At 44.2% G+C, this 12,649-nt stretch overlaps 1 protein-coding gene across 6 annotated transcripts in view; it reads left to right on the forward strand.

Moving 5' to 3' along the window:
* Positions 1-4,503: 4,503 nt before the first annotated feature.
* The window catches only part of TMEM255A (transmembrane protein 255A), a 58,259-nt gene continuing 50,113 nt past the window's right edge, over positions 4,504-12,649 (forward strand). For 5 of the 6 annotated variants that reach the window (XR_012670009.1, XR_012670010.1, XR_012670011.1 and 2 more), the window contains exons 1-2: positions 4,512-4,748; positions 10,121-10,263. Coding sequence is in view for 3 of the 6 variants with exons in the window: in XM_048865437.2 (XP_048721394.1) it covers positions 4,691-4,748; positions 10,121-10,263 (201 nt within the window). In the remaining 3 variants the exon portion in view is untranslated. Of the gene's footprint in view, positions 4,749-10,120; positions 10,264-12,649 lie in introns of all 6 variants that reach the window. The other variant, XM_048865439.2, reaches the window with a different exon arrangement.

Below are 12,649 nucleotides of genomic sequence, written 5' to 3' on the forward strand. Positions count from 1 at the left end.
TTGGACCTCAGCAGGTTTCAGATTAGGTCCGAAGTGTGTGTGTTGGATGAGAAGGGACGGCTGGGAGTCTGATGTGGGTGGGGCCCCATGGTACTGGGAGAAGATCTTTATTCCTCCCCAAACTTTGCAGACAAAACTACTCCGCTGGTTGCAGGCCTGACTGTGCCACTTTCAGTTGCTACCACTGAAGGTTATTTGATGTGAACTGGAGGATCTGATTAACTGACTTTTAATCAGGAAGGAATTTATGTAAGAATTGCCTATTCTTCTCTAGATGATAAACAATGCAAAGGGTCACTGCAGTGTGGGGAACGCACGGGAGAAAAATAGAATTGCAAAAAAGTGATGGTTGTTTGACTCTGTCTGTGTGACTCTGTTACTAATGTCAGGCAAATAATTGCAGAGTGCAGTGTAAAATTCTTCTGCAAATCCCAGCAGAGGTGGACCCTATTCAAGTAAAATACCATCTAACACATGTGCATCATCTAGCTTTTTGCAATTAGATTTCTTGACTCTGGGAAGGTTTTTAATGGATCTACAAGGTGAACTTGTGCCCTCCAGGACTGGGCGGGGAAGACACCAGCGAAAGGAGGACACTCAGGCCTAAGAGTAGTAAACTATGCTTTATTGAAGGAAGGAAGAACTTACGCTCCAGTCTGCGCGGGGAGCCCCTAGGACACGCGGAGGGGCTGCAGGGGACTCTGGCCGTTTGGGACAGCTGACCAGGCAGGACTCCACCAGGGAGGAGTCCTCTGCGGTGCTATATTCTCCGTGCTTATCTTGGGGTTACATGGGGTCACAGCTTATACTTATGATTTATGCTTATTACATAAACTGACTCATTTACAGGCAAAAATATGCTGAGCTATGCTACAATATTTTTTGGCAGGGTCTGTCGGACAAAGTTAATTGAAACTGCCTGCATCCTCTGCTTACCTCCAGTCACATACTCAGTCCACCACTTAGCTCCTCGCCAATCTTCCGCAACCTTGCCCCTACAGTACTGTAGCACACTGAACTGCAAACCCTACCCTGTTAGAGGTGCAATCCACTGTACTGCATTTTAAATTGCACTGAGGTTTAAAGTACAGTGCACGGGATTACATTATTGAATAGTATTTATTTTACTCTCATATTAGGGATGTCTTGCCTACACATCCCACAGTTAGCTGTGTGAGTGTTTGGCTTCAGAAGCATTGGACAGAGGAGCATTGGTTTCCTGCAAGGTAACCTTGATCCAGCCAGGTGCAGAGAGCCTTCAACTCCCATTAAAGTTCATGTGAATCAAGGATATTCAGCACCTGGCAGGATTGCGCCCTAACAACTTTGGCAGGCAGTGAGGTGCAATTTTTAAACCTTCTACAGGAGTGTGCTGTGTTTTAAAACATGTTTTTTCCCCTTTAGATGAAACATTAAGGCACTCACATTACTATGTCACATTATGGGCCGGTCTACACTGGAAACTCACAGTGGCATAAAATCCACTCCCCTGAGAAACGTAGCTATGCCAACTTAACACCCAGCAGTGCTAGGTCAACGGAATAATTCTTCCATCATCCTAGCTACCTCCTCTCGGGGAGGTGGGTTAACTACAGTGCTGACAGAACCCCTCCCATCACTGTAGTGAGTATCTACACTGACGTCTAGAGCAGTGCAGCTGTAGCATTTTAAATGGAGACACAGCCTTTAAAATTGCTTATGAAAACACAGTATATTCTCAGATGACTTTAAAGATACACTGATTTTTAAAACTTTTTATAAGCAACCTGTAAAATTCCTAATACTATACGTGTAGGCTGAACCTATTTTGATGTGTTTATCAGGCATTGACTAAAATAAAACAAGTATAGCATTCCACAGTGCGATAAAAAGTTCTCAGGACCCAGCAAAGCCCTGTACTTGTTGACTTAGATCACACATATGCATAAGAATGTCATAAAATAAGGAAGCAGATGGTTCATTCTACCTTCCCCCTGTCATTTTCATAGTCAGAGCTTGATCCTGCAAAAATTTACTCATGAACTGAAATGTATGCACTGTGCAGAACCCCAGCAAAATAAATGGATTACTCCCAGGTGGTGCTCAGCTGGTGGGAATCATCATAGTTCTATTCACATTAATGTATCTCTGACAATTTACATCAGCTCCGACCCCTACCCCTCGTGTGTAAAGTTAAGCATCTGCATAAGTCTCTGCAGGATCAGGGGGTCCGCGCGCTCAGAAGAGTTTACAGTAACTATATATCAGGATTTTCCCACACCAGATCCATCAGCCAGCCTAATTTACATATATACAACTCAGTCAGACTTGGCCCCTTTGCTACACCATTGAGTCATTGGCCTCCCACCTTTGTTCTGCAAAGTCCTGATTGCCCAATTATTCCATTTTCCAACAAACATCTTCACCCCTTCTCTCCTGCCACTCCTTATGCAGGGGAGGAGCTCTCCCTAAATAACCTCATAGCCACCCCATTGTCCTCTTTCAAGTCCTTAAACTCCTTTCTGCCTGGATCCCTACAAAAAGCTGGACAATGGGTAGGCAGCTGGTTTGCTGAGCACTGTTTTTCCAGCTGACCCGTGTTCCATTGTCTCCTCATGCTCTCCTTTTCTGTTTGTTGTATCCCTGCATTGTCTGTGGTCTCCCACTTAGTTTGTAAGCTCTTGGGGAAGGTACTGTCTCTTTGTTACATGTTTACACAGTGCCTAGCACAGTGAGGTCCTGACCTTTAGATGCTACTATAATATCAATAATAATCTGCCAGTTTAGACAGCTATTCCAAAAAAAGGTGCAATCCATGTTTTTTTAAAAGTAAATAAAGTTTGTATTTTAGCAGAGAATGAGCTACATCCCCAACGGCCCAATCTACAGGGGCAAGTTCTCAGAGACGTAGGGATATTATTCCTTGTGTCTCCAGGCCTGATCTATTCCATTGGACTCAAAGGGAGTGTTTGCTTTGATTTTCAATGGAGTCTGCCTGCATATAGTTCATTTACAGGGTTAGGACCGAAGAGCCCAATCCTGTAAGCATGCATTAGTGAGAGGATTTACAGGACTGGCCTCTACAACCATCAGCAAAAAATGAAAATAACATATGCAAGGTGGGCATATGGGGCATTGGTGTGAAATAAATTGATGGGGGGGGGAACCGAGAAACCTAGTGAACACTCAGCAGTTCAGTTATCATTATTTTACTACACAGCTGTGAGAAACGAACAGGATAAAACACAAATCTCATAAAACATGACTGGTTTTGAGTTTTACTTATGAATATGAAGCTCAGGCCAGGTTTGCCAGCAGCTTTGCTGAAGCTCCCAAACTTCTCAAGCCAGACTGGGACGATTTATGGTTTTACATTGACACCAGTGATTCCTTGCGTGGTTTTGACACAAAATCAGCAGAAGCCTTGGATTTAGAGAAAGATTTGCTTTAAGATTTGGGATTTGTTTGAAAGTGAAACTCAGAGTGGAATTTGGTGGGTGTAATCACAAATGGATGGAACCTGGGTAGACTTTGCACCAGCCCTTCCTAAAGGAAACACCCAAGTTTTACCCAGAACTAGTTGAATATGCTGAATCTGAATGTTTCCTCTTCTCTTTAAAGCTGTCCTAGTCCACTTTAAATTCTAGAGGTTCAAGATGGGATCCAAATGAAAAACTCTGGATCCAAACACAGTGTTACCGACCCCAAGAACCCACAAATCATGAGTCATCCCAAGATATTTAACAATAAATTTGAAGTTATCTTTACTTGACTTCTGGATTTTGAGCTTTTACGTCCCCACTCTCAAGCTTTTCTCTGCAGCCTTGGGGGCTAGAAACTCAACTTATTTTTTAAATAAAAGCTCAGAGTCTCACCTAATCACATGACTCCAGGAGCTCAGACATGTAGAAAAACGGGAAACAGGGCAAGTACCCTGAACTTTGGGGAAGAAAGTACCGGGAGTTGAACACCACATGTTTCTCTCATCTCTGCAATGAGTTTAAAAAAACCTCAGATCTCGCCAATGCCCCTAAACCACATGGGTGTGAGCTGCAGCATGAGGACCCAGCCCTGGAGCCCCGCTTTGCAACTGGCCCGTCCGCAGCGCTGGCTGGAGCCAGAACGGAACACCCCAGAACTCTGGGGATCAGCAGGGCTGAACCGTGCAACGATGACCTGCAAATGGAAGAACGCTTTGGAAACAACCTGTCCCAGCGAACGGGATGGGATCTGTGACGGCCGGGCTCCGTGCAGAGGCCACTGGGCATCGCGGCCAGGTGGCCCTGCACTGATTTAGCAGGAACTAGCCATTGCTGTTACTGGGCTTGTTAATGGTTCTCTGGCTGCCCCCCTTCTCCCGCACTCACCCACCCGATCGGGACCTTTGCTGAAGCCCCGCAAGCCCCCGGATGCTGCTGGGGCCGGGTGGGGGGGGGAAAGAGACACTGGCTGCCCGCCGGGCTGGCACCCCCGGGCCCTCCTCCTGTGGTGGGGCGCAGGATCCCCGCCGAGCTGGGCAGGGGAAGCCTTGCGCAGGCGCCAGCGGCCGCCTCCCGAGCAGCTGCCCCGGGCATGGCCAGGCGGGCTGCGCTGGGGGACGCGGCCGCGGCTGGGCGCAGAGGGCCGGGGAGGAGGCGGCGCCGCGCTCCTGCCTCCTAGGCGCTCGCTCGCCCCCGGGGCCCGGCTGGGCAGCGCAGCGGCAGCCGGCAGCATGCGCCAGTCCCTGACTCCGCAGCGCTCCAGCGCCGTCCCCCTGCCTGACTCCGCGGGTAAGTGCCCCCCGCCGGGCCGGGCGCTGCAGCGGGCAGTGCCGGGGGCTCGGGGCGCGGCGGGATTGCAGGCAGCCCCCTGCCCCTCGCCCGCTGCCCGCCCCGGGGAGGGCACGTCCAGCCCCGCTCCCCCTGCCCCGGGGCCGGCTGGCGGGTCCCCTGGCCGGGCCGGCGGCGCCCTGGTTGCTCTGCCCGGGCGCCTGGCGCTCTGGGGGAAGCGGGCAGGTCCGATGGCAGCCGGGCGAAAGGCGGGTCGCTCAGCTCCCCGCAGCGGCCCCCCCTCCCCCGTTTACACCGGCAAGGCCCCGCTCCTGCCAGGGAATCGGGTTGATGCCGAGAGAGAGGCGTGGGGCCTGCTGCGCGGTGCAAATCGCTGGCAGTCGGCGGGGTTCCCTCGCCTTGCGATGCGATCCGGCCTGGGAACGGAGATTCCGTCTGTGGCTGGCGTTTCGCTGACGCTTCTGTGAACGAGCCAGTCCAGGGGCCCAAGCCTCCGGCCCCTTGCACAGCCACACCAGTGGCGGCATGAGCAGGCAGCAAGTGGTTCAAATCATCCTTTTCTCCAGGCTTGCCTCGGTGGGGCTTCTAAACTTCTTGTTACTGGCCACATTTTGCAAAGCTTTGGCGAGCAGTGGCTTCTCTTTACGCTGGCGCTGGCCGTCCATCCCTCCTGCCCATTGGTAGTGCCCACAGAGGATTTTTAAAAAATCTGCACATTTTTAAGAGCAAGTTTAATCATTTGGTTCTCAAGCATGGCTCTGAAATCCATTTTCCGTTGAATATGGTGTCTAACACAGGACAATGCAGGTTTACAACAAACACTATATGGTTAGGTAGCTTCCCGTTTGCAATTGGAGCAGCATGTTTCAGGAAATGTTGCAGAATTCATAGCCTCTCTCCAAGCGCTTTCCCCCTTATCTCCCTAATTTGGTGCGGAGCAGGAAGCTAATGTGTTTTTCAGCCTTTTTATGTATCACGAACACTACCTGCTCTTGCTTTATGCTTTAATGAAGCGCTAATTCTGGGTCAGGTTCTGCAGTGATGGGGAATGCTGTAGACTTGTTCTTGGGAGCCACTGAATGTATAAACATTGTTTTGTGCAAGAGGCAAAGAGCCCTGTGGCACCTTATAGACTAACAGACATATTGGGGCATAAGCTTTCGTGGGTGAATACCCACTTTGTCGGATGCATGTAGAGCGCCTTGTTTTGTGCAAGGTTTGTTTGAAAGGGTGTTTGTGCAGAAGTCACAGCTCAGGGTACAAGGTGGGTGAGAATGTCTTACAGCGGTAAAAGTAGCTTGTGCTAGAGATATTGTGAGCCTGAGCCAGATAATAACAATACCTTTAGATGTCATACCCTTCCTTTTTCCGTCCCCTTTTCGTCCAGTGAGCTGGCCCACACTAGACGTCCCGCCTCCCCCTAGGTATCACTTTTGGCCATATGCTTTCATGGGGCTGTTTGGCTATTTTGAAAGAGATTTTTTAAATCTATTTAATTTATCCTTATGAGAATCATGACAAATAAATATATTTTTCATGCCTCTTTCTTGTTTTAGAGGAAGATATACTTTAATGCGGTGATCACAAATCTAAGTATGTTCAATTAAATAATTGCACAAAACCACTAGTACAATTCTAAATAAAGGAAATGAATGGTAAAAAGGCTTAATGACCAAGGAATAAGTGTTAAATATGTGCTCATTGTGTACCATCTTCTCCACTTCTGATAATCATTTTATCTTTTAGTCAATGGTCGAATGATATACACATGACAATACAAATAAAGATAAACTACCCTAAACTTTTAAAAGTGACCTAAGAAACTGGTGTTAGCTTGTTTCTTCCAGTGGGGATATGTGTTATATATTAAAGAGTTGTGAATATCAGGACTCCTAAGGTTTAAAATGAATTATCTTTTTGAAGGACAGACGTATTTTAAATACGTTAGCAAAACGTACAACACAAACAGCACTGATCTCTATCTCCTCCTTTCTCCTTCCCAAAACAATTAAGCAGGCATTCAAACCCACTTGCGTGCTATTTTATATATTAAACCACTTTAAGTTTACATTCAGGCTAGCTTGTGTATTAACCGTTGATTAAAGTTGGTTAATACAGCAACTCTGTATGAGACAAAATGCAGGACTAATTTAAGTTATTCTTTTATAAAAGAGTTGATGGCATTTTTTACTTTTCTTTCCACAAGCTCTGCCCATTTGGCTAAGTTAAACCTGTAAGTCTTTGAGAATTTGAGGTATCCATCTGGAATGTAAATTTATAAAAATAATTAAATTGGGATTTAATAAATAAAATACAAACAATGGAGCATTAGGGAAAGCTACATTTTAGTATTTGTCAGGCAGTAAATACAAAGAAAATGTTCTCCTTAAGAGTCAACAGATTTGAAATGCTTTAGCAGGGCATATTTTGCATTGTTAATTTATTTGACACATTTAGCAAAATACAAAACAGAAAAATACTTAGCCATCTATACACATGCACACTAATTCATCCTGTAGCCAATAAAAGCCAGGGCCTGGTGATAAGATCTGGCCTGGATATTAGGAGCCACTTTGACTATCTTTGAAGGAAATGGCTTTAGGGGAAGCTGTTTGAAATCTTTTTTTTTTTTATTGAAGCAGTTTTGTACCTGTTCTTTGTTTGTTAACGTTAGCGTGGGTAAGCACTTGTACTAGAGATGCTCTCCCCAGTCTCATGCTGTTATCTCATGAGGCGTTATTCCCCTGAGTTTTTGCCAATCTTTCAAGGCCTTTTTTCATAGGATATCAGAAATAGTAAACAAATCAATAATGTAAACAAAGGAGGAATGAGCATCCACCCTGGAGCGGAACTCATCCCCCTACCACAGTGACAAATTGTGTTAGTTCTGAAATGTACGGTATGTAGAAACTTTTTTCCCTAGTGCGTGGCACTTTCAGACTGCTTTTAAAAAGTTAAAGGACTTTGCTGAAGTTGATGGCTCCGGGGGGGGCGGGAAGGAGGGAGGGATGCCAGTGCGTGGAATGGTGAAACTACAGGAAAAGTTAACTGGTCAGTGGTATGCAGAGCTAAGAGCCAAATATTTGTAGCTGGCTGGCTGTCGCTGTGCATGATAACTGACCATGACGTCTGCAGCTAAAGTTAATTCAATCAGCCTGGAACCGGAATATTACTGGTATAGAATCATAGAATATCAGGGTTGGAAGGGACCTCAGGAGGTCATCTAGTGCAACCCCCTGCTCAAAGCAGGACCGATCCCCGACTAAATCATCCCAGCCAGGGCTTTGTCAAGTCTGACCTTAAAAATTTCTAGGGAAGGAGATTCCACCACCTCCCTGGGTAACAAGGTATTATTCCTTGATCCTGCAACCCTTACTCACATGAGTAAACCTGATTTACGTATGCAGTCCCAATGAAATCAGTGGGAGTCAGAAATACTTGCACAAGTAGAGGTTACAAAATTGTGATCCCAGTGGCTGTTCAACAAGATGCTGAAGTGTGTGGTACGGCGATGTCATCTGATGCAATGGGACGCTGATCAGGCTGCCCTGATGTCACTGTGTGTAGGGAGGGAGGAGGGAACCTTAAAGAGTTTCTGTAATACACAGTGAAATGCAATGTACTGGTCAGTGACCATTTGAGAGACCTACAGAAAACTGGTTTCTTAATGGAGGTGGCCTTCTTAAGGGCTTGTCTACAAACACAAGGTGTTCCACTTTCACTGTATAGGTAGAGTTAAAGCAGTACAATCCATCTTGTGTGCATGCAGTTTTCCTAGTATAAGGGAGTTTTTTACTGGTATTCTTGTATGGGAAGGGGAATAAACTGTACTGTTAAAAGGCACCTTTATATTGATAAAACTGCATCCATAGTAAGGGTTGTACCAATGTAACTATTTAGCTAACAAATCATACCCCTAACCTACATCGTTATATATCAATACAAAATCTTTGTATAAACCAGGAAGAAAAGCTAATTGGGATTACATCTGGTGTGCCTGGGGAATATGGCCTCAAGACAGAAGGCTGTCTCATAAGGCTGATTGCTGTATAGGTTTCACTGTATTTAAAGTGGGGGAGGGGGGTGTGTCTGGACCAGCACTTCTCTGTCTCTGTATAGGGAGCTTTGAGTGTGGGATTCTCCTCTGTTAGGCTGGTCCTTTCTTCTCCCAGCAGAGTTAGCAGTTCCTCTGGGCTGGTTCTTTATAATACCAGATGGAGACTATTGGGGAAGCCCTTAGAATGTTTAGAAGTTGCTGTTTGGGTGATTCTAAGAACCACAGACTTCACATAACTTGGATTTAGAATCACCCCGACAGCTCCCAAGAGCACTTGTGATCTAGAAAGCCAGGCAGGGGAACCTTTGGAAATATGTTATCCTGCTGGCTGGACTCGACTTGTACTCAGCTATGTTTACATAATTTATAAAATTTAATTAGAAGGATTGATCAGCAAAGTGATTTAAACTTTGCAAAATATACATTGAATAAGTAGGGTTAAAATGGTGTTTGAACATCACAACTGGTTTTCAAGGCTGGCAAAGGAATCATTACTTTATATTTACACTCTTTCAGGCACCCTATACATATTTAAACTTATTTTTAAAAAATCTAGTCCATAATCTAAGGATTTATAGGCAGTTTATATACATTTTAATAATCCACAAATTCATTTTACAAACAGCATCTAAAAATACCTGCAGCTTAGTTATAGTTTAATATTTATGACCTGGGATGAGGAAAAATGGTTGTTATTAATGCCCATTTACATAGAAGATTGTGGATACCTGTATTTATTATCATGTGATGAGATCACCTTTTAAATCCTTCACTTTTAAAGTGGATGGTGGCTGTTTAATTTAACAAAAGCAAATAGACTAAATAATAATTTATTTAATACATGTACTAGTAATAAAATAATATTAATTGTCACAGACATTAAGGGCTAGATCTGGTGTAAATCAGCATAAATCCATTGATGGCAAATGAGCTATGGAGATTTACACCAGCTGAGATCCATCGCTATATATCCAAACAGTGAGAGATATAACTTAATTCCAGACCTACAGTGGTTTATATATTCAGCTAAAGCGAGAAATGGCTGACGGAAATAAAAAAGAGCTGAATATTACATTGTCAGAGAGAAAATCAAGCTTTGACAGCATGTGGTGGTGGGAGGGTGACCAGATGTCCTGATTTTATTGGGACAGTCCCGATATTTGGGGCTTTATATGGGCTCCTATTACCTGTCACCCCCGTCCTGATTTTTCACACTTGCTATCTGGTCACCCTAGGCGGTGGGAGGGGGACTTCGGGAAATGGTTGCTGTTCCCAGATGGAATTAGCGAATTCTATTGTGTATGTGTGTTTTTAGGGTCATTCAATAGAAGAAAAAGAAATTCCCTCTACGTAACTGTGACTCTCCTCATTGTGTCAGTATTAATTCTTACGGTGGGCCTAGCTGCTACAACAAGAACCCAAAATGTGACTGTTGGAGGTTATTACCCTGGGGTTATTGTAAGTATAGAACTCGTAGGTAGGTCTAGAAAACTTATTGCCTACAAAGTCGTTTGTAATGTTGCAAATGTTATAAAAGGGTGACCCTCTCCTAAATACTAACGTCTGCTCAGCTACTTTATTGCCATTTATTATGTATTATTGTTTTGCACATTCCAACTCATGTCCATGTGAAAATCCCATCCAGTCAAATTGCGGTCTTCTCCAATCTAGGCTTGCGCAATAATGATATGTTGATCTACACAGCTCCAAATCCTCCAGATAAATGTGATTTTTGGCTGACATATGGTTTGTTGTAAAACATTTTTAGTTTGCATAAGTCTGATTCATCCAGTGTGGGGTAAGAGAGAGATGCCAAAAACAGCTGGGAAATCAAGGCCCAAAACATTAGTTCCGCTGAGCTCATGTGTGTAATCGTATATAAAGTTACATTCAAAGTTGTTTACAGGGTCACAGCCCCAGACTGGAAAAAACTAGGAACAGTTGAAGAAGCGGAAAGAAATTAGTGCTAGATTTCTTCGTTTTACAAGCTGACAAGGGATTGATCCATGTCAAAACTGTTAGCATGCCAATTTCTATTTTAAAATTAAAATGGGAAAATAAGATCCTATTACAGACCTCTTGAAAGTCATTCATAAAGCGTAAACATTTATTTAGTGATGGGAATATGATTTTGGAGCCTAAACACTTTGAAGTTCTCTGGTTGGAAGCCAGAGCTGATTGCTAGCGATTGAAAGTTGTTACCTTTTTACAGCTGTCTGGACTATATGAGGAGTGTTGTTAATCTCAATAGAGTTTGTACCTCCAATGAAAAAGTGTCTCCATCAGCAAAAAAAACAAAACCCTTCACTGTTCCCATTGGCACTCAGATTCTTGAGGGCACTGATTTAATTAACATACTCAGCGTAGCAGGCAGGGCCACCTGACTATTCAGATTGCATCCCTGCCTGTTAGTTTGTTAATCAGCTGGATGGAAATGTGCAGTGACCTCACATACCTTTCTGCACATGAGAACATTGTAATCTGTTGCTGCGTTATCCAGTACATACTTAAAATAGCCAATGTTTCACAACGCTCTGGAGTTTCTCTTTACTCCTTCAAAGAGACTGCTGGAAGGTATGCACATGCTATGAGATTTCCCAAAGAAGCTAGCTTCTATAGCTCCAGAGGAATGGCTTCGTTCTGATTGTAGCACCCTGGGAAAGTCTTGTTCACACATTTGAATTGCAATAGAACATGCCGAAGTGCAGATTATTCAATGCCCTTGTTATGGCAGAAGACGAAAACCCTAATCCATTGAGTTAACAATTAGTTTTTTTCTGAAAACAGGCGAGTTTTTGGCTCTGTTTGGATATTTTTTCCATAAGGGACTCATTCGGTCACATTCTATTCTTAGTCCCATTGATTTCCCTGGGAGATCTGTGCAAAGATCAAAGGTAGAATTGTTTCTGTAGGAAGTCATCGTTAAACACAGACATATTAATAATACTTAGCACTTTTCATCCAGTAATCTCAAAGTGCTCTATAGTCTATGAGTAAGTAATACCCATTTTATAGATTGGCAACGGAAGCATAAGGAGGTTAAGTGATTTGTTTTAGGTCATGCAGGAGAACTGTAACAGTTCTGAGTAGGAACCCAGGCGTCCTGAATGCAGTGTCTTGTTTAAAAGAAAACTCATTTATATGCTATCTCTCACCTACTTAGTTAATTTGTGTGGAGTCCTACGTTTTGTTTGAAGTTTGTAATAATAGATTTTACACTATTCTACAGTGCTGACAGTGTTTCTAATAACTGATTGGCTTAGTACTCATTTCTTTCTTTCCTTTATTTTGTCTGTTCTGTGCAAACAGAGTTTACCAAGGTGGCTGATGAAGAACTGTGTTAAATTGATGTTTGTCTGAATCAAGTGATTACTTCCTTGGGCTTTTGTTCTTCTTGTGGGAATTTCAATAAAAATGTACCCTGGGTTGCTTTTTACTGTTAACATGGGAAACAGAAGGAACTGGGGCCAGATCCTCAGCTGGCATAACTCGACATAGCTCCATTGACTTCCCTGCCTGTTTACACAAGCTGAGGATCCGGCCTTGGAGATATAGGTAACACAACATACAGTCATGCTGTAGTGTGGGATGCCTAACCTTTGTGACACTGAGGGCTCTGTGGTTTATTTGCTGGGAATGCCTAATTTGTGCATTCACAGAAGGCAGTGTGGCCTGTTGGATGGAGCACTGGCCTGGGACTCAGCAAACCTGGGCTCTGTTCCCAGCTCTGCCACTGGCCTGCTTGGTGACCTTGGGCAAGACGCTTCTGCTCTCTGCGCCTCAGCTTTCCCACGTGTAAAGTGGGGATAATGCTACTCCTTTGTAAAACACTTGGAGATCTACT

The sequence above is a fragment of the Caretta caretta genome, chromosome 9 (assembly GCF_965140235.1).
Source record: "Caretta caretta isolate rCarCar2 chromosome 9, rCarCar1.hap1, whole genome shotgun sequence".
In the NCBI taxonomy this organism is placed as follows: domain Eukaryota; kingdom Metazoa; phylum Chordata; order Testudines; family Cheloniidae; genus Caretta; species Caretta caretta.